At 44.9% G+C, this 21,452-nt stretch overlaps 4 protein-coding genes across 4 annotated transcripts; 1 reads left to right on the forward strand and 3 right to left on the reverse strand.

The window, feature by feature from the left end:
- Positions 1 to 801: 801 nt before the first annotated feature.
- LOC142972731 (uncharacterized) lies at positions 802 to 3,011 on the reverse strand. Its single transcript, XM_076113987.1, has 2 exons — positions 2,815 to 3,011; positions 802 to 2,490 (listed from the first exon to the last, which is right to left on the reverse strand). Exons 1-2 carry the CDS (start codon positions 2,889 to 2,891, stop codon positions 849 to 851), a joined length of 1,719 nt encoding a protein of 572 aa, XP_075970102.1. The 5' UTR covers positions 2,892 to 3,011; the 3' UTR covers positions 802 to 848.
- Positions 3,012 to 5,167: 2,156 nt separating this feature from the next.
- On the forward strand, positions 5,168 to 7,501 carry RpS4 (ribosomal protein S4). Its single transcript, XM_076113988.1, has 6 exons — positions 5,168 to 5,305; positions 5,660 to 5,918; positions 6,194 to 6,291; positions 6,703 to 6,874; positions 7,100 to 7,229; positions 7,338 to 7,501. The coding sequence occupies exons 1-6, from the start codon at positions 5,303 to 5,305 to the stop codon at positions 7,465 to 7,467; spliced, it is 792 nt and encodes a 263-aa protein (XP_075970103.1). The 5' UTR covers positions 5,168 to 5,302; the 3' UTR covers positions 7,468 to 7,501.
- Positions 7,502 to 7,506: 5 nt separating this feature from the next.
- Prdm13 (PR/SET domain 13) lies at positions 7,507 to 8,813 on the reverse strand. Its single transcript, XM_076114875.1, has 2 exons — positions 8,676 to 8,813; positions 7,507 to 8,350 (listed from the first exon to the last, which is right to left on the reverse strand). Exons 1-2 carry the CDS (start codon positions 8,811 to 8,813, stop codon positions 7,511 to 7,513), a joined length of 978 nt encoding a protein of 325 aa, XP_075970990.1. The 3' UTR covers positions 7,507 to 7,510.
- Positions 8,814 to 9,468: 655 nt separating this feature from the next.
- On the reverse strand, positions 9,469 to 19,108 carry Rsph3 (Radial spoke head protein 3). Its single transcript, XM_076113989.1, has 9 exons — positions 17,828 to 19,108; positions 17,033 to 17,123; positions 14,707 to 14,862; positions 14,348 to 14,476; positions 14,014 to 14,217; positions 13,745 to 13,907; positions 13,578 to 13,664; positions 13,170 to 13,295; positions 9,469 to 10,350 (listed from the first exon to the last, which is right to left on the reverse strand). Exons 1-9 carry the CDS (start codon positions 18,649 to 18,651, stop codon positions 10,340 to 10,342), a joined length of 1,791 nt encoding a protein of 596 aa, XP_075970104.1. The 5' UTR covers positions 18,652 to 19,108; the 3' UTR covers positions 9,469 to 10,339.
- Positions 19,109 to 21,452: the final 2,344 nt, after the last annotated feature.

Genomic DNA, 21,452 nt, shown 5'->3' on the forward strand with positions numbered 1-21,452 from the left:
ACCAAATAATATGTCGTGAAGTAGGTATATTCATATAGCATAGCTACCCGCCGTCAGTAAATAATTTGTTCGATATTCATTATTTCGCAAGTTACATCGTAAAGTAACAAGTAGACAGGCACATTACCCCCTTTACCACACTAATTTTATCATCAACTAGTTTTATCATTACTACACTAATTATATCATTATCACTACATAGTACTGACAAGTGTGACTATACTATAAAGCTAAGTCGCTTCCCTCGTCTGTCCCCATGTTTGTATGCTTAGATCTTTAAAACTACCCAACGGATTTTGATGCGGTTTTTTTCTAATAGATAGGGCAATTCAAGAGGGAGTTTCATGTGCTAAGGCTTCTTTGTAAAATAACTGTATAAAGTAAGCGAAACCGGGGCGCGCCGCTAAATAAATTAATAATAACCCATTACTGTCCCACTGCTGGGCAAGGGTCTCCTCCCGTAATGAGGGAGGGGTTAGGCCTTAAGTCCACCACGCTGGCCAAGTGCGGGTTGGGGACTTTGCATGCCCTCAATAAATGTATTAAACAAATTTTAGGCGTGCCCTCAATTAAATAAATGTATTAAACAAGTTTTAGGCATGCAAGGTTTCCTCACGATGTTTTCCTTCACCGTTGGAGCAATATTTTATTTTTATTTAATAATAATATTATTTCTAATACACACATAACTCCGAAAAGTCATTGGTGTGTTGGGTTCGAACCTGCGACCGCTTGGGAGGTGTCACCTTATACCACTCGGCTATCACTGCTCTTCACTTGTACTGCGCGCCGCTAGTCAGGTATAAAATACAAGGCCATTATTGTGTAAATAAATATACATTTATTACTTAAAAATTAAAAAGATTTTGTTCTATTGCTTTTTCAGAGTCCCAGGCTTCAGCAGATTCTGGGTCATGTTTAATTTTCTTAATTTTTTTGGGTGGTGGACCTTCATCATCAACATGTTTACGTTTCTTTTTCTTCTTTTCATGAACATTGTTAGTCTGCTCGGGCTCTGTTTTCATGTTATGTTCTCTCTTTGTTGAAGGATCCTCATCAATGTCTCTATTCTTTTTATGTTTCTTCTTACGCTTTTCTACTATTTCATTATTCTGTGGATACAGCCTTTCTGCAACAGCTGCAGGAATTTTGAGAGATTTTTTATAATTGGACCCAAACAATGGATGACGACACTTTGTTTCAGGCAATGGTATGAAATTAGTCTGATTGTTCACCATGATGTTATCATCATGAAAGTGTGCCTTAGGAATTCTTTTACGAAAATTAATAATACCACAAAGAGGTAAATTATCTATTTGATACTTGTTGTGTTTGATAGTCAAGGCTGCTGTGGTGTCGAGTTGCTTGTCTTCCAAGCTGCCGTCATATGTCTGTCCACCAACTTTTATTTTACACTTGCCCTGTATATTAAGGTCCATGTCGCACAAGTCTTGGATATCAATTTGTTTTGGGCATTTAATAACCCATACTTCATCATCATCTGTAAGTATGGAGCTACGCTCAAAAGTCTGTGAGATGACTCTCACATTGTTACAAGTTTTGATAAATTTCTTAAGTTTAGAAGATATTTTGTCTTCCTTGTGTTCAACAACGTGGTCAGTTTCATATTGAAAATCTTCATCATCTTCAAATCTTATTCTGTCTGATATTCTTGGAGTTCTCTTTTCAGTAGCTTGTGTCATTAATTGTGAGTCATTGTGATTTCTTTCTGCTTTGAACTGGCTGAGAATAGTACTTTTGTAAAGACTTTCATTTTTCTTTTCCTTTTCAATAAAAGTATGCAGATTGTGGTCGTCTTCACATTGTATAGCTGAAATTTCTCCAGAGCCACTATCATCTTGAAATGTACTATTTTCTGTAATGGAAGTATCTCCTATTCTACTTGAGTTATTATCTTGTACAAGTGTCTCCTCGACGTCCATCTTGTCATCCTCTTCTACATCATTCAAGCTCTCACTGTTACCTCTTCTTTTTGCTTTCTTTTTCTTCTTTTTAGATTTAGTGACACCTGTTTCACTATCACTATTGATACCTAAATGTTTATGATTTGTACTACTATTTTGGTGCTCAGTTAATTCTAATGTTTCTGAACTGTTCTCAACAGACTGTTTCTTTTTCTTTTTAGTTTTGCTGCCAGTAACTTCTTCCTGCTTCACTTTGAGGTCAAGATAGCTCTCTTCTTGTGAGGCAGAGTCCTGTGCTTGATTGTCGTGACCATTCATCTCCATGTGCTTAGGTTTCTTCTTTTTCTTAGGTTTGTCTGTATCACTTTCAGGTTCAGTTTTGACAAGTTTCATCTTATCAATACTATTTTCACTATGTTCTTTTTCAATTTTAACATTTACCTCAGAATTAGATATATCTTCATCACCATTATAATGATTGCTCGATAGTTTCTTTACCTTCCTTTTCTTCTCATGTTTACTATCAGAATCTGTACTGTGGCTTAACTCTTGACTGCCCACAGCCCTAAAAAATTAAACCATTAAAATTAGACTGGTTTTAGTCAAAGGGAAATAAGCGTACATGTGGATTTAAACATCTAACATGTTAAATACAGTCTGATTACGATTCTAACATTTGTTCAACACCATATTTTAGCGAAATATTAACATGATTAAACACTCATTTAGTTTAGTTGCACTTTCCTAGAATTTTACGATTTACACATCAATTCTGATATTTTATAACTTGAATGAATTTTACTTGATAATATAAAATGTCTGTATGCTACTTCAATAACATAAACAGCACATTGTCGTGTAAATAAGAGAGAACGCGATATCTACTTACATTGGACTACCGATGCTATCACTTGATGTGTCAGTCCAAGTGAAGCTATCTTCTGAAGAAGTCGAAGAAGATTCCATTCAAAGAGGCCTTGTGTAGTTATGTATATATCTTTAATTCTACAAAATAATGTAGCACGACGACATAACCTCAAAAATATGTCCGAAAATAAAAGAAGAATCTCTAAAGTGTCAAAGTCAACGGTTGTCAATGTCAAATTATTATGAATAAGAACCAAAGACAATCAAATGGCTAACTGACCATTGCGTCTAGTTTGTAGGTAATTTTATAATTATTTCTAAACAGTCTAGTATCTATTTTATATTATATATTGTCAAAATAATCATTAACAGATAATCAAACAATCATTGAGGCGGGTTCGAGTCCCATCCGGGAAAAATCTTTGTGTGATGAGTCTGATAGTTAATCAAATTAAGTATGTTTATCAGTTATTTGCATGGAAGCAATAATTTTAAAATTAATTATAATCGTCTCTTTCATATCTGGGGGCCGAAGCCAACACGTAGAGGCCCTTTCTAGACGGTTTTAATCTTTCAATAATGTGTGGTGTCACAATCCGGTGATGATCCCTGTTTACACTATAAAATGCACCCAAGGACAATCACCAGACTGTGTGGAACCAGTGGCGTAGCAAAGGGGGGGCGGTGGGGGCGGGCCGCACCGGGTGTCACCTGTTTTGGGGTGACACCCCCCGGTCTCTCTCGTAGGCCATTTCTAAGTTTGAATAAGCATGCAAACATAAAAAATCGCTAGCACAATAATTTCTTTTTCGGGGATTCTTCCACTAGCACTACTCGTATCTCAGCTCTATGTATATTTCGGGGATTCCCGCAAAAGATCTTGACGCTGTCGTGAGGGATTCCCCGTCCCATACTCGCGATCTTTGACGTCTCAGTCGCAACATTTCTCATTTGTTTCGTGAAGTGTGTTGTGTTTGGTTGGCGTGAATTGTTAAATGTGTATTAGGTATTCTATAGTGATAGATAATAAAAAGAAAAAAATCTGTTTTAGAAACTTAAATGCTGTTTTGTGCATATTAGCAATCGAACACGAGGCAATACAAAATATAAATTTCGATGAAGTTATTGCCGAGTTTGCAGCTGTCAAAGCCAGAAAGAAGAAATTTTAATTGTATAACAATTCCTTTTCTGACTTAGTTATTATTGTGTTTAATTATTTCTTCAATATTATAAATAATAAATGATCCATGTCTTTATCATATAAAATTTATTGCGTTTTACTTTCCATGGGGTGACACCACCAACTTCCGCACCGGGTGCCACCCAAGGTAGGTACGCCACTGTGTGGAACTATGCCAAAAGTAACGGGAAAAACTACTTGGGCTATTGGGATGGGGTGCTTATGGACTGGAAACCAGGGGATCTATGGGGACTATGGCGCCTGCCGAAAACAATGTTGAAAACATGTAAAAATGGCAGGCGGAGACTTGCCAACTCACAAACTGAGCCACCCTAAGCAAGTTGCATAAATAGTAACAAGGGGGCAACAGGAACGTGAGCGGCTGAAGGACGGAGAGGCCTCGCTGGTCGTTAAACTCCGATCACTTGCTCCCTGAGGGTCCGGCATCACTGGCCCAGTCACTAGCCACTTACGCTCAGCATCCGCCCAGCAAACTAAGGCAAGCCGGATATGAGGAAGGGTGACTTTGGTTACCATAGTACAAGCTCTGTTTAGTTTGGAATTAAATAACCGTGTGTGAGTCAAATGATATTTGTTATATCTTTTCATTTAATTCCAGATGGATTTCTGTAATTTATATTTTATTAAAAAAAAAACATAAATAACCAATCAGCTCAACGTTGGTACTATTTTATCCCGTGATTTTATCTCCCAGGACGGTGATCCTATCACTTTTGGGTAATATGTTAGTGAACTGCGCTTATGCATGTTCATCATGCGGATTATTTGACAGCGTAAGGGTTCTTAATCAACAGAATTACTACTAAATGCAACAAAATTGCCTTTTTTCATAGTTGTTTTCAAACCAAAAAAAATAATTACCAAATGTAATTGTATCGTTTGGGTTGAAGATCAAAAATATTTTTAACCTATCAGTGATTATCAAACATTACTCTCTCTCATAGATTTGTTTTTTCCTAAGCGTCTAGTCTAGAGTTAGAGCATCAATCAAAGGTGTTTAGAACAATATCATACACATTTTTAGTCGTTAATTTTAACAATTTTATTGAAGAATTGATAAGCAGGTCTTCTCCGTTGCCCGAAATCTGGCGCCTGCTATGTATTATATGTATTTACTCGGAGATTTGTCTTGTGTTATTATAGTGCTTCTATCTTTATTTTTATGTAATACACAGTAGCCCGGTTAAAAGAAACGTTATTTTCGTTCTAAAAGCCCTTGTGTCAAAATACGTTTACGGCAACTCTACTTTTTTCGTGTTTGACAGTATTAAAGTTTGACGTTTCTTTCTTGTTAAAATTTGTGTCCAACATGGTGAGTTCGCGAGCTAAATCTAACAATAATCCATATAAATCGTATAAATACCAAATTGTTTAACTTATTGATGGTGGTGCTATAAAAGAACTATCTAAGAATATACGATTCCTTGTAATATTTTCCAGTTTTAGGACTTATTTTGTTTGTATCTGATTGCCGATGTATTTATCCAACACAAACTACAATAGCCCCTTATATTCAATTATTAGTTCTTCGCTTGCGGAAATTTATTGTTCTAGTGACTTTTGAGAAGTCACACGTTTTTGTTTTGATTAGTTTGATCCGGGTAGCTAGAAAAAATTGAGGTTATGTTTTACTTGAAGATGTGTAACGTTATCTTGTGGTATTCAGGCGCGCGGACCTAAAAAGCATCTGAAGCGTTTAAACGCTCCCAAAGCATGGATGTTGGACAAGCTCGGAGGCGTGTACGCGCCGCGGCCGTCCACCGGCCCCCACAAGCTGCGCGAGTGCTTGCCGCTGGTGATCTTCCTGCGTAACCGGCTCAAGTACGCGCTCACCGGCAATGAAGTGCTCAAGATTGTGAAACAGCGTCTCATCAAGGTTGACGGCAAAGTGAGGACCGACCCCACTTACCCTGCTGGATTCATGGGTGAGTTACACTCTCTTCTCTCACATACCTATACACATACAAATTTCATATATACGGCAGTGCTGCTCTGTCACAGTAACTTTTGTCTCTACAGGTGTGCTATGTAAAAGTGTATCAGTTGTTACACTGGATATTTGTGTTTCTATCACATGATATCTCTTGTGCTATTTACATTAACTACAAGTACCATCTAGAATGGAGTGATATGTGTTGCAATACTTGGTACATGTTTAATATTGAGAGTGATTGTGATGTGTGTTGGTGTATTGTTGTAGATGTTGTCTCAATTGAGAAGACCAATGAACTGTTCAGACTGATCTATGATGTGAAGGGTCGCTTCACCGTGCACCGCATCACTCCTGAGGAGGCCAAGGTGAGACTTATTTAATGTTTCCTTTTTTTGAAACAGCACTATGAGTTCTGTCAGTGAGTTTCAATTTTGCTTTGGTATTATCAGTCCTAAGATAATCATGTACATCAGAAAATAGGATGGTATTTTTAAATGAATGTTGTTATTAATATGGGTATCAAGTATACAATGTTCTATAAGATGGAGTCAAGTTCTATAACTGCATCCTAGTAGCTGCAGTAGACAGAAGATGTGCAGTGAAAGAGGCATCCCGCAGGCTTTTGAGTGCACACAAATATTTTATATGTTCCACTAACAGCTTTCTTGGTAATGAGTGGTGTCTGTACTGTACATGTATTCCTTGTTATAACATAATTTGTTCTGGAGATGAGACAAAATAGATTAATGATGTTTTGTTCATGTCTATATTTGCAGTACAAGCTGTGCAAGGTCAAGCGTGTAGCGACAGGCCCTAAGAATGTGCCATTCCTTGTGACACACGATGGACGCACAATCCGCTACCCTGACCCACTCATTAAGGTCAATGACTCCATTCAGCTGGACATTGCTTCCTCCAAGATTATGGACTTCATCAAGTTCGAATCAGGTTTGTGCACTGTCATGGTTCATCTAACAAGGGTATAGGAGTATCTTACACAATTAAGAAAGAATAAAACTGTTTGATAACAAAGTTTGTATAATATTTAATTTTATACTTCAAAAGTTTTTGCTATTATTTCATTTATACTCACAATATAGTGTTTCCTGTTTACTTTTGTTGACCAGTTGTTCTTATGTGTCATATAAATATAATTTGAGCTATTTTATACAGGAAACCTCTGCATGATCACGGGAGGTAGAAATTTGGGTCGTGTGGGCACCATCGTGTCCCGCGAGAGGCATCCCGGTTCTTTCGACATCGTGCACATCAAGGACTCCACGGGGCACACTTTCGCCACTAGGTGAGTTTGACTCTCGACCCCGGTAGTCGCCCATCATTTTAGGAATAATGCGGACGCCGACCGTAGAACGCTCGATTCGTTTATAAACCGTCCTGTCGCCCGTTTCAGGTTAAACAACGTGTTCATCATCGGCAAGGGCACGAAGGCGTACATCTCGCTGCCGCGCGGCAAGGGAGTGCGGCTCACCATCGCCGAGGAGCGCGACAAGAGGATCGCGGCCAAGGTCGCCGGACAGTGATCGATCGTCGACTAATAAAATAAGTTAAACCCTACGATGCGTTTCATTCCGAGCCCGGGGCGGGGAGGGAGGGGGGACAGGGCGACGACGCGGCGTGCGCCCGCAGGTGGCGCTCCAGGTCGCGGCGCCGTGCCAGCGACCGTCCGCACAGCGAGCACGAGTGGGGCCCGAGCGGCGCGGGCCCGTGCGGTGAGAGGGGCCCGCGCGCTGCGTGCAGTCGCACGTGCTTGTTGAGGTTGCTGGGGTCACCGAAGGCGCGCAGGCAGTAACGACAGCGCAGCGGCCTGTAGCCTGTGTGCGTGCGCAGGTGGATCTTGAGCCCGTAGCGCCGCGAGTACAGCTTGCCGCAGTACAGGCAGCGGTGCCCGTCCCGCGACCGCCCCCACTCGGTCGCCAGCGCCTCCAGCTCGGCGGGGCGCAGCGCGGGCGCGGGGGGCGGCGCCGCGGCAGGCGCGGCGGCCAGTCGACGCGCCGCCTCCCTCCAGAAACGCTGCGGCGCGACGGGCTCGCAGCGCAGGAACAGGTGCAGCTTTAGCGGGTTCGGGTCGGCGAAGTCGGCATCGCAGAGATGACAGACGTAGTCGCGGCGCGCGCGGACGTTGCGCGGCGTGAGGTGCGGCATGTCGAGCGCCGCCAGCGCGTCGTCCGCGAACCACAGCAGCGCCTCGTCGTGCGGCGCCAGCGCGGCCGCGGCGCGCAGCACCAGGGCGGTGCGCGGGGTGGCGGGCGCGGCGCCGTGGCTGGCGGGCGCGGCGGGAGCGAGCGCCAGCTCGACGGTGGCGGCGGGCGCGTGGGGCGCGAGGCGCGCGGCCGTGGCGAGACGCGCGGCTCCGCCCGTCGCCACCGTCGTCATGCGACCCGCACTGTCCGGCTCCACGTAAACCTGCGAAAAGCTCGCTGTATATTTTTCGATCGGAAGCCGTATCCGCTGGGATTTGTGAACGGTCCTTTATACTTATAATGGACAGCGGTGACACCCTATCGAGTCTACCCGCTTCAACTAGAAGGGTTTAGGCATTGAGTAGTATTTCTTCTATAATATGTATAATAATATAGGTCGACACGGGATCTTCTAAGCCCGGATATTTTTTTTTAAAGTTTCTGGCAAAAAATTGTAAATTCAGTAAGCGGAACTTGTTAACTAATTAGACTGTGTTAGGAAATGGTAATAGAATAAACATGTTCGCTTCGTGTTTAATATTACTTACATATTCGGCATCGTGTAGTGTGAGCGCGAGCAGCAGGTCGTGGGCGGTGAAGGCGGCGGTGAGCGCGGCGCGCGCCACTCCGCGGCGGCACAGCACGCGCGACCTCGCGCTGCTGGAAGGCGCCGCCGATACGTCCATCGTAATCTCGCGGGACTCGTGACACAAGGCAGGAGACAGTCGGTGCGGTGCGCGAGCGCAGGTCGGTGGTGTGACTGTCGCCGCGCCCGGGGTTGTTGTCGTTATATACGAGCGCCACCCTAACCCGGAGGGCGGAGGGCTGTCCTCCGCGCCCAACTAAACCGCAAATTTCCGTAACGCCCTCCTCAATTGTTTGGTGATTATCTATTGTTATCGCACTTGTATTCAGATACACTTTTCTTTAACGTAACGTACGTACTAATGTTAACATACTTTCCTATTTATTTGATATAGGTATAGGCATCTGAGCACTGCCGTTAGGTAATAAGAAAAAAATGATCCCAAAATACCAGCACAAAAAGTACCAGAACCTACGGGCGGTTAGAGTGAACACGTAGTACTTAGCAGTGAGGAACTTCATGGCATAGAAATCGTACTTGATGATTTAAATTTATAATTTAAAATACCTGTTTATGTTTTTGTAGAATCAGTTTCGGAACTTGCCTGGTAAGTGGCAGTAGGCTCGCCCCCTACTACGTAGAATTGTGTTAATGGCGGGAATTGGGCATATTTCATACACCACTGCCTACACCTCCAGGTGTAACAGGCGTGATGCTATAATATGTAGGTACGTAGTGCAAATAAAATACTGTCATATTAACTATATTTTATTCTAAAACGTTGACATAAGTACCTAAATACCTCCAATAAATATTTTACAGATATTAAACAAAACAAAATAGTCTATTAGCCTAAAATATGAATGTACAAAACAAACAACGTCTTACATGTTACTAGTAGATAGTGTCAGATGACAGTAGACAGTCGACAGTTCGTCACAGAGCGACAAAACTATCAATAATTTACTATAATATTAGGTAGGTACTTATTACATAATTTATCTATTCGGCTAGGATAAGGGTATGTACTAATCTAATTTAAATTATAGTACCTTTGCGTACATTTGACTAATTGTTATGACTCTTTAATTCAACAAGTAGGTAGTGCCAATTTATAGAGCACTCTTGACAGACACAAAGAACTGATTGTTATGTGCCTTGCTTATCGTAAGAACAGGTATATCAGTATGGGGAGCACTCGCTCCTGCACTTAAAAACAAGTACAAAAGGTCCCCAAGTTCCGAACACATTGGCTAAGATTTCACCGCTTTTGTGTCTCGCGTATAATGTGTCCGTGTCAGTACCTAGTCGTTATATATTTCAGTCATAACTCATAATAATCACACTTGTTAAAATAATGTTTTATGTAGAGCATGTCGGAATATTTTTCGCACGAATTTTTTTTAACACACGTTTTGCCGAAAATGTTTAATACACGTCAGCAATATTGCGCGCATATTATTATGTAAACGTTAAATTGTTCATAAACGTCACAGTTGCGTCACAGTCACATCACAGTTGCGGTCTGTGCGCCGCGCGGGAGACTGCGTGTCGCCGCTTTACCTCACGCCGCTCACCTGCGTCACAAGCTTGATGTTGGGTCGTGTGCGATGCGTTTACAAGTTCCTATTCGTCAGCTGAAAACGGAGCTATGTGTTAGCATTACATTACATTAATATGATTAAGTACTTAGGTACTAGGTCGCAAGCTGCCTACCGTAGAGCCTGGCAGATTTGGCCAAACAAAAAGGAAAGGCTTGAATTTATTTAAATTTTACTTACTAGTTTATTGAATATGAATAATGTGAATAATCTAAAAGCAGTGAGTGCGTGTGGGCAAGTTAATCAGTTAATAAACGCATAATCTGACGCAAGTGCGCTACGTTTAATGAACAGTGTGCACTTGCCGAGTGTTTGTTCAAACGATGTAGAGATTAGACGGCGAGTGGCGCGGGCGCGTCTATTGTGTCGTGCTTAAACCGCCCCATTCAAATGATATCAAACGTAAATCACGCTGACTGCGGGCACATACACCCTGACAAAGTGCGCTTGAAATAACATAATATTACTACCTATGTAGGTTCGTCGAGTATTTAGTATTATATAATATACGAGTATATACTAAGGATTCTAGTCACATATTCAGATATCCATACATGGTATAGGTACAATTCGTAACGTTGGAACTTTAGGTGTCATATTTTATGGACTATGGTATATATTATTATTACCCAACGTAAAAAGACTATAATATAGTTTTTTTTTCAGTTAAACGTGATGGGTCGCTGAAACGCTTCCTCTGACACTACCTGCCTACTGCCTAGTAGTGCCTAGGTACTAGGTACTTATACTATTGACTTGTACTTGCTTACTGTTTTAGTTCATCAAACCTACCGCTCAGGGTTTCTTTTTGCCAAATTATCGCACAGATTCAGTTGATACCTGAAATAGGTTAACTAAAAATTTTGAAGCAGCCAGATTTTATCATATTATTACGTAATTTGTTTTTTTTTTTCATTCTCTATCGTAGACTCTACCCGGAAGACGTAAAAGTGAGTGCTAACGCTTGCGATAAGTTAATATTATCAAGAGTATATAAAAAAAAGTATATAATTCGAAGATGTACAGTAAAAATGCAATAAATGTATACTTCATCAATATACTACATTCGTAGGGTAGAGCTGGAGACGTGCCCTCACAAAGTGTAGCCCTTGTATTGAGAACTCTAAATTGTAACGTTTAATCTCTTTACATTATTATTTTATTGTCCAAAATCTTAAACCGGGGGTCGTCGGACCGGTGCAGCTGCATAAACATCGCTGGCGTCGAGTGTGCGCGGAGTGCGCGGTGTCAGCGCCGTCAGCGTGTGCGCTAAGTACGGGCTCATAGAGTCGTGTTTCCAGCGAGCGGTAGCGCGGAGGGTGGCGGACAATTAGCGACGGTGCACTATACTAATTGCTATCTAAAAGCTGCCGGACGCGTCGTGTGCGCCGTGCACTCACTGCACTCTGCAATAATATTGACTCTTGCAAAATTCCCCCCGAGCTAAATGGTGAAAGGTAATCCGATAGTTTGATCAAATAGATCTTCGTCGATGTCGCTGGCGATCGACTGTTTGATAAAATGAGTCCGTTGCGGTGCCGCGGTGGTGTAGTGCGTTATCGCGCCTGATTCAATTAACATCTGAGAGTGATCGGTGTTATCGCACCCAGCATCTGTGCACGTGCGTGAGCGCTACAAATGGCTCGGTAGGATGTTTTGAACGAATTTTTGTATCATCCAGATACACCAAATCGAAATTTACGACGCTGGCTTCTTCAGATTTAGTATTATTGGTTCGGAATCCTCTATCGATTGTGATTATTGCGTGCAAATACATGTAAACATGAGAGCGCGGTGTGGCGGGGGGTGGTCGCACGTGGCGCGCGCAATATGTCACCACTCTGTGCTAAATCGGTGACACTCGCGCGCATTGTACCGACACTACCAACGCACAAGACGCCCCGATATCTATATGCACTAATACTAACGCCACCCATAGAATATCAATGCGTCTGTCACGCACCAGCCGCGCCACGGCTGCACCGGACCACTCAGTCCAATGCAGGTAATTAACTAACAGTTTGCAAAAGATTTGAAGCGTTTGAGCAATGTTTTTAAATATTATGAGGATAACGGGCACGTGTCGACTGAGGAGATGTCAATTGGTGCCATGTGTGTATTGTGTCAATTGTGTGATGATGTGACGTGGAGTGCACACGACACGAGTGTTGATGCGCGCGGACGTGCGCGGCCGAGCTCAGCGCCGAGCCGTGCACGTGCGACACTCACACCGCGCCTAAATTGTTATTCGTAATGTAACCAACTATAATAACTAATGCTCTTAACTAACCCATACAAACGCGCCCCACATCAAAACGTTATTATAATATCATCACACCGTATCAATCTTAATCGTTCGCGACCGCGAATCCAAACCTATTATTTACATCCCCTACAGTGTTCATTGGACGCTGCCGCTCTACTGTGATCCTTATTGCTCGGGCGACAAGGTCGCGATTTATTTGTTCCCAGTGCCTTTAATGGTGCACAGCATTTTGAGCTCTGTGACCCTGTGTTTGCGGTCGCTAGCGGCGCGCGCTGCGCTAATAGCGGTGACATGACATAGCGATGTGATGAGGCGCGCACGTGCGAGGTGGCGCGAATCGGGCGAGCGCCGCGCCCGGTGCCGGCGACAGGTTGCACCTGCACTGAGCTTGCACTCGCCGCCACCCCGCGGCTAACTGCCATGTAACACTACTGAAACAGCTAAAGCCGCCACTAGCGCACAGATAGCAATGATACGTTAAGTACTACATCTTTTACGTTTAGAAATAAGAGTCGGCAACTAAAATAAAAAATATATGTATAAAGTGATGTCGTGGTAAGTAGTAAGCAAGGTGGTGCGGTTGACTCACGGTCCTCCTCCTCGCCGGCGGCGGAGGGCAGGGTGATGGAGTCCTCGGTCTCGACGCGGTCCGCCTCGCGCTCGCCGGCGGCGCGGTACAGCTCGGCGCGCGCCTCCACCACGTCGCGCACTATCTCTGTCGAGTGTGGAGACACAATATATCACGGCTCAGTTGCACTCCAACTACTTAGAACCTTACTGCACCACTGCAGCGGCGCTTTATACTCACAAACTACCATACTATTGTCATTCACAACGCATATAAAACCAGTAATTTGACATATTCTGTGACCTGATTCCACAGACTATATAGCTTCTCAACGGTAACTTTGGACGTAGTTATTGTGTGTGTATACATATATGTACATGTTTTACTACGTACGCTGCATGTAGAAGAAATACTGAGTAGTGTGAGTACCTATGATGACGTCACGGCTGGTGATGATCGACTCGATCTCCTGGGACACCTCGTTCACCAGCCACGGCATGAACTCCTCGTCGATACCTGCAGACAAACGCGACACACTCAATGCGGTGGTAGGACGCGGAGAGCGAGGCGAGCGGGAGCCCGGCGACGAGACTGACCCCTCTCGATGCGCTCCATGAGGTAGCCCTGGTCGCGCAGGCCGGCCAGCACGGAGGGCAGCAGCTCGGCCACGTAGCCCTGCACCAGCACGGCGGCGGCGGCGCGCTCGCGGGCCTCCGTGGCCGCCACCTGCGCCACGCGCGCCTCCGCCACGCGCCGCTCCTGCACACAGCGATATCACTCCATGTAGCCGCGATGTCGATCTCGTGACACCGATACAACACCGACACTACACCGACGCGACTCCGGCCGGCAGAGCGGCGCGTACCTTCTCGTGGTGCAGGCGCAGGTCGTGCGCGGCGAGGCGCTGGCGCTCGGCGAGCTCGGCGTCGCGCAGCTCGCAGTAGCGGCGCTGCTGCTCGCGCAGCGTGGCCAGCTCCTCCTCCTGCGCCACCTCGGCCAGCGCCTGCTCCGTCGTCTTGCCCACCAGCACCTCCAGGATGGGCTGCACCTCCAGGTCGAAGTCGAACAACTGCCCGCACGCACACAGACATATCATCATTAGTGATACTCAACCCGACAGTTATACGTAAAAGTCGATTCCGCTTCATCGTTTGCTATCGGACGAGCCTCGTTATAGAGCGACGTGTCGCGTGACTTACGTCTCCGGGGTATATCTGCGTGAAGGCGTCGGCGCCGGTCTTGGCGGGCACGTACACCGGCGTGGCGGGCCTGTCCACGAACAGATCTGTCTGCACGCCCACTTCCATCTCCACGCCCTTGTCGAACAGCTGCAACACACAAACGTACACCAGTCTAAACTAAACATAGGAGTGTGTTCAAAATCAACGAGTTTCACCCACTTGCAGTATCGCATTCCAAAATCTTCAAAATTTAACTCGCGTGGGAAGTGTGCTTTAACGTTATCGAGGATAACGATATTATATGTAGGTATAGGTACATATATTATTATGCAAAAGGATTATTATGCTGTTAAAACGTAGAGATGAAAGCCAGTTACCTCCTCGAGATAGTACTCGGTCTGTATGGGGTGGTGGCGGCGGCCGGGCGCGGGCGGCGGCGTGCCGGGGCGCAGGCGGGCCGCGGCCGCGCGCCGCGCCAGCGCCCTCCGCCGCGTGCGCGCCGCGCGAGCCGCCGCGCTCTCCACGCCGTCACCCTGCGCACGCCAGCGTCTTACTTTAACCACTCCTCGCACCGCTCACACAGCTTAAAGCAGCAAGCTTACTTAAGTGTGTCCAATTATAAACTTACTTGGCACGTGGTTTACACACGTACACACGTACACCGCGTGTTATTGTCCCACGAGTCACGACGCTGCGTCATACACCCATTATACTAAGGCTACACTAAGGGCCATTTAGTTTCTGCTCGACAGAATGATGCCCCTGGGCCGCGAGTTATAATGCAGTGCTTACTGGTGATACGAAAGCACTGTTTGTTTCGTAATAAGGACTAAGTAGTTTGAAGTGAGTTCGCCGATCGACCGCATGCATTATGCAGGATCGCTCGTTACACTCATTACTCTAATTCAGAACGTAGGACGCCCGTCATTTGTGTAATTTGTTATGTTTGAATAATAGCTATTCAAACTACCTACCTACAATATTAAACATTAAAGTTCCCATAAAATGCGTAAATATCCTAGTGTTGGTCCTGAGTGTTGACTGGAGTAGACTGACAATAAAACAACGGAGTATAACAATAAAACAACTCCTAATATTAACTTCTAAGTTTTTACTAATTGACACTAATTGTAGTAATTGTACTACGTTGTTTGTTACTAATCGTCTCATTCTATAAAAATGTGTGTAAAACCACAAAATAAGCAATAGTACCAACAACCTACAGGGTGTTAGGCAAACTGTTCCCCAATTTAAATGATTAAGGCACGTGGTCTGTGTACTGCCGACACGTTATATAATGATGTATGTACATAATTGTATGATGCTTTGAACTCTTACATAAGTATATGTATCTCCGAAACAGTGGGTCCCAATTTAAATTGCATGATACGAACGTGGTGGCAACTGAGATTGAATTGAGACCAGATGCCTACATCGTTGGTACAACACTCTGCCTGACACCCCTGTATCGTTAGTATATTGATCGTGATCACTACGTCCAATATCCAAGTAATTCCAAGAGCATTTTTTATTAGTGTAATAAATTTTTGTGTTGCACTTACGTACCTAGCACTATTAAATAAACCTCGAGTTCAAGTACAGAGAGCGTGTGTGTGAAATGGAATTCAAATGCTTCATCTTACTTGTATGATCATTGTTAAATATCGTGTACATAGAAATTCAGCGTGTTCTTTAGCTTGATGTGTAATGCGATCACACCGATCACTTGCACTGATATTGATACACTGTGGTGACTGTGGTGAGTGCTGACCGCTGGTGACGCATGAGCCGCGTGACACAGCGAACTAGTCCGTCTGTATTAGTCTGTAATCAACTAACACTGCGCACTCATCGTTCTATTTTATTGTGGTGCACGCTAATGAGGATTATTATCAGTATAGTTGGATACTTTATTACTTGCTTAGAATTGTAATATGGCGTAGGGTACTTAAACAAACCTATTTTAATTTTCAATTCAACTTTGATATTACACTGCAATACTCAATAAAAAAATACGAAGGTTTGTACGTTCGAATTGTTAATAATAGTTTAATATCGATCAAGAATGGGTAAAAGCGTCGAGCATGGGTTTCACGTCCGGTTAAACTTGGTCAAAAACCCGTCATTAACCCTGCTTCTTAAATATTGCTTTACTTACTTAAGATTTAAGTAATTATTGTTATTATAATGTTCTCGTGTTGTACAAACTGCATAAAAGTTTCGCACAAAAACTTGTGTACAAATATGAACATGCAAGAATGTTATAATTAATTGTATGGTGCTATTTAAATTGCACAGTTTTGTTTAGAATTATGATGAAATTCTTGCATGACGTGTCGGTAACGAATGTGTCACGTAAATAAGAACATGCTAGTTAAGCACTAAATAAATAGAATTCTTTCAGCAGTTAATTAACAGAGAGGCGAACGACCGTCGCCGTATCGTCCGAGGAGTGTGCTGACGTCATTCGCCTGCGCTTCTCCTAACACTGCCTACCACTGCCTACCACTTCTACACCAGCTATGCTTAATGCTGACACGTAACTTCATGTTAGTGCAATTAAAAAGAAGGCTTCTATTCTGGCATCTAATCTGAGCTTGTTTATCACGTCAGTCACTGTTCAGTATTTATTTAGCGGTAAGATTAACTCGTAGATAGATTACAGTACATAACATGTGTGTGTGTGTGTGTGTATGCACTTACGGCGGCATGCGGGTGCGAGGCGACGGTGCTGCCGCGCACCACGCGCTTGTCGTGCATCAGGTTGGAGTACTGGCCCGTCACCATGCTCCCGCTGAAACAACACATCTCTTAACATTGTTCGTTCGACTGAAATCACATTACTCATATTTTTCACACACACGTACGTAAACGTCTTCGCCTAGCGTTGGTTTAGCTAAGTTCTCCATAATTAAGGAGGTACTTATACAGGCGCAGAGGGTAATTCAAATCAATCACAGACGCTATTGAATAGATAAACTACCGCTTAATGTAATCAGAAACCGGGGGTAAGACGTTTATCATCAAGACTGATCGACTCCTCCAACGCAATAACAACGCTTACTACTTATTGAGTATTGACTCTGTTTACTGTAATTGTCATGTTGTTAAACAGGTGCTCATGTCTTCAGTACCAATTACAATCTAACATTTTTGACGGTAAATTCGTAACGAAGACTAATGGTATCAAAGATAAGATAAAGGGATAGAGTGGAGCGGAAGGCGGCGGGTGTTGTTGACCTCGCGCAAGTGTGCCACCGGACCGGCCGCCGCCCGCCGCCCGCTCACCACCGCTCACCACCACACGATTCCACCCTATCCATCAAACCAACCGACCAGGAATCGGGACGTGTGACTCGTCAGCGGGTGGTGGCTAACCATAATAATGACTTAATTTGAATATCGCGACCCCTATACTACAAACAATAACTGTTCTTCTATGATAAGCGAGCGACGGCGGTGAGATAGCACAGCAGGAGCGAGCTCGCAGTGACGTACGTGTCGGCGTCGTGTCGCTCGAGCGCGCGCGTCATGCCCGCGACGCCGGCGATGAGTGCGCGCACGCCGCCGAACACCTCGGCCGCGTGCCGGCGCCGCGCGCACTCCGCCACGTCGCCGTTGGGCACGACGCCTTCCTGCTTCTTGTCCGGCACCGAGCGCCTGCTCCGAGGCGCCACCACTTTAGGTTTGCTCGAGTACGAGTACACCATCTTCTCCCTCTCCGGCGGCGGGTACAAGGTCTCCAGGCCCAGGACGCGGGCGACCTCCGGCGGCGGCAGCAGGAACTGCCCGCTTTTCACTGTGGTCACGAAGCGGGGCTTGTCGCCGTCCGTCGAGGATGGCGCGTTCCGAGATCGGGTTTTGCGTTCCGGCGACTTGTCCATGTTGGGTGAAACCTTCTTGTCGCTTCCGGGTTCGATATCGTCTATGCGAGGGTGCGATTGACTCATCAGTTTCGCCGGCAGCGACTGTTGGCTCGAGCTGACGTTCGGGTTAGAAGCTGCGAGCGGCCCGTTTCGCGGCCGGTAGCGCGTGGGGCGCCGAAGGTTCGCCTGAAGAATTTCCTTCTCCTTGAGTCGCCGAAGTTTAAAATCGAGCGCCCTCGAGAATTTGGGGTCGAGTATCGTGTTGGGCGCGGGCGGGAGCGGTGCGGGAGGCGCGGCCGGCGCGGGCATGCCGGCGGAGTCATCGCCGAGCTGCAGCGGCTTGACCACGTTGACGCGCGGCGGCGCGAGCTCGTGGTCGGCGGCGCGGGGCGCGCGCTGCTCGCGGCTGATGACGGTGAAGGCGCCGGTCTCCTCGGCGGGCGGCGCGGGCGGCATGGCGCCGTTACATGGTGTGCGAGTGAGGCTGGCAGTCGCGTGCGCGCCGCGGCCTGGTGGCGGGAGCGCGGCCGGCCTCCTCGGCGGCTAACGATTACTGAGCGCCGCGTGCCGGCCGCTGGTCAGCCGGCGTCGCTGTACGGTGCCACTGGACGTAAGCGCCACTCGCGGTCGCGCACTTGCGACGTTCAGTGTGCGCGTCGGTCTACTAATGCGGCATAATACAATCGCGCAAGCGCCCACGTGGACGATTCATCGAGGGTAAACACTGGCTTGTCTTCAACTGAATGCTTGGCGGCGGTGGCGGCGGCCGCGGCGACTCGCAACCACATACGTATTTAATTAGAATGACATGACATGACGCGCTGGTTTTCAGTAGGTCACACGACTTCGTGCGGTGAGTCAATAATCGCTTAACGTTAAAAATCGACTGGTTTGTGTATGACACTCTATTCACACACACCGCTATTGCGATACCATTTATGTAAAAGTACTTACGCTACATCAAAATAATGAGGACAAATTGACCTGATTACTTTATTACCTGTCATGGTGTATTAAATATGCACAAAGTTGATAAATCAGGCGGTAGTAAAGAGACTTTACAATGAATAATAATAAAAAAACGTAGCTAGTTAATGTACTTATTGTAAAGAACGAGTGTTAGTGAGCGAGTAAGTATGCAAGTGCATGCATGTGTGTGTATGTGTGTGTGTGTCACGTGGTGGTGTGTGCACACACGTGCGTGAGGCGGCGGACACACCGCATGTTATCTGCAATCCGATCATAATGATATTATAGTCTGACAACATTGAACAGGGCCTTGTATGCAGGGTTCGAGGCTGGCGGACGTACACAAAAATCAGAATTAGGAACATCACTGACCGGCAGGCTTATTGCAGCTGACCGTGGTTTGTTTGATATAGCTTCTTTATTTTGGACATGTACAGAGTTATTAATTATAATCAAGATAATTTGTGCACGCCAAGGCTCTCAACTAAGTTGTCGGACTACACCATACTACACGTATCGTTGACCATCGCCTAATTCTACTTTAGTGTAATATTTCCAAGTGCTTGTCTCTCTTGCGACGTACTGTGCAGCATCATCACACCGCGACATACTCCTCGTAAGCGGCGATAAACGGCGATATGTTTCGAATCCAACAAAATTTAAATATACATATAATAATATGTAATTGATGTAATAAGCAGTACCTAGTAGTGGCTAGAGAGTTGCGTGTGTATTTGGTGGTTTGGCTATTGTTATCGTTTCTAAGTAATGTGCGAGCTGAGCAGAGTGGAGTGAGTGAGCGACCTGGACTGTCGCCGCACTCGCCACTCACCGCAGATGGTCAGCGCCACACTCCGGACGTGCGTCATGTACTCGTTAACATAATAATAGTCGTAGACCCCCGTAGCACGCTACGAGCTACGCGCTATGGCACGCAGCTGCTACGCGGGCAGTTATATCAAAGCCGCTACGCGGCTAAAATAAAGTGAATTTACGATTACTTATCATAAAACTTTCATTGAATTAAAAAAAAAATTGTATTTACTTAAAGGTTATAAAAATATTGATAACCAGGTCACGTTGGCAGTTTTTTTTAAGTATTTTGCGATGTAAACGTACCGTTTACCGGTTAGGTTAAGATGTTGGATAAGAACTCGAAACAAAGAAAGACGACCGTCTTCGTTGTTCTATAGTATCGTTAGTAGTGGATGGGTGACCGGTGACAGGTGAACACAAGCACAATTAGACGATTTGTTTATTGCATAGGTGAATACGTCGAGTGAGACCACCGCTGGAACATAATGACATACACTCACTGTAATAACGCGAGGAATTGTCCTCTCACAGTGGGGTATAACTGTAAGTAGTAGGGCGGTACGCGCTGATTTATTATGATGATAGTTATCAGTATTATCAGCGTACACACACACACACACACACACACACACTCGTGTGCATGTGTGTTGTGTGTGTAGTGTCTGGAGGGGAACAGGTGGTGTTATCAGGAGGCGCGCCGCTGTGTGCTGGCGGCACTCGTCAACGCGCTAATTTATCAATACATTTGCAACATCGCCAATCGTCAATATAAAAGATCTATCTTATATTCTGCATAATAAGTGAACAATACAGATATTTGTAAGAATGGCGTCATGTGTGCACAATTGATATGTTTGTCGTAGTTTTATAACTAGCGCACACTATACAATATACGCTTGTTGAGTGGTCAGACTTGAGAGTCACTTCAGTAAACAATCATCAGCATCGTATAAATGTTGTTACCAACTTTAGAAGCACAAATATTTACCATAGTCCGTACTTGGCTCAGCCAGGAATAGAACCTGAGTCCTATAAGTGATCAGCAGGCGTGTACACTACTGCTCCAACCAGAGAGGCAGTCACAAAATCCTTATACAGTTTTGCGGCATTGTGATTGGTTTCATGAGCGAGTTTCAAGTTAGTTCATTATCTATTTTAAGTGTGTGCTAGTGGTGGACTAATTCGGGGGAGGAAGCAGTAGCCGGCCAGGGACTCCTATTCTGGGAGGCCTCCTAGAATCTATAGTGCAGAGTAAAAAACTCTAAGAAGTTAGGCTTTTAACAAAATTGTAACTGGCATAATCTCAGCCAAAAAACCAGGAATGTTAATAGATTAAGGAGCTTTTGTCTAGGGGCCTCATTAAGCTTTTGCGCCCAGGCCTCGGACGACCTTAGACTGCCTTGACTTATTCTCTTCAATATTGTGATGGACATTACGATTTAATAGATCGCTTATTGCGACAGTTTACTGAC

This window comes from Anticarsia gemmatalis, chromosome 5, assembly GCF_050436995.1.
Source record: "Anticarsia gemmatalis isolate Benzon Research Colony breed Stoneville strain chromosome 5, ilAntGemm2 primary, whole genome shotgun sequence".
Taxonomy (NCBI): domain Eukaryota; kingdom Metazoa; phylum Arthropoda; class Insecta; order Lepidoptera; family Erebidae; genus Anticarsia; species Anticarsia gemmatalis.

Excerpts from the sequence above, each read along its gene's own strand:
- LOC142972731 (XM_076113987.1), bottom strand. The coding sequence starts at position 2,891 with ATGGAATCTTCTTCGACTTCTTCAGAAGATAGCTTCACTTGGACTGAC. Across the intron at positions 2,491-2,814 it reads GATAGCATCGGTAGTCCAAT|GGCTGTGGGCAGTCAAGAGT; the intron begins GTAAGTAGATAT and ends TTAATTTTTTAG.
- RpS4 (XM_076113988.1), top strand. Across the intron at positions 5,919-6,193 it reads TTACCCTGCTGGATTCATGG|ATGTTGTCTCAATTGAGAAG; the intron begins GTGAGTTACACT and ends GTATTGTTGTAG. Across the intron at positions 6,292-6,702 it reads TCACTCCTGAGGAGGCCAAG|TACAAGCTGTGCAAGGTCAA; the intron begins GTGAGACTTATT and ends CTATATTTGCAG.
- Prdm13 (XM_076114875.1), bottom strand. The coding sequence starts at position 8,813 with ATGGACGTATCGGCGGCGCCTTCCAGCAGCGCGAGGTCGCGCGTGCTG. Across the intron at positions 8,351-8,675 it reads CACTACACGATGCCGAATAT|GTTTACGTGGAGCCGGACAG; the intron begins GTAAGTAATATT and ends AGCTTTTCGCAG.
- Rsph3 (XM_076113989.1), bottom strand. The coding sequence starts at position 18,651 with ATGCCGCCCGCGCCGCCCGCCGAGGAGACCGGCGCCTTCACCGTCATC. Across the intron at positions 14,477-14,706 it reads CCGAGTACTATCTCGAGGAG|CTGTTCGACAAGGGCGTGGA; the intron begins GTAACTGGCTTT and ends TGTGTGTTGCAG. Across the intron at positions 13,296-13,577 it reads CAGCCGTGACGTCATCATAG|AGATAGTGCGCGACGTGGTG; the intron begins GTACTCACACTA and ends CACACTCGACAG.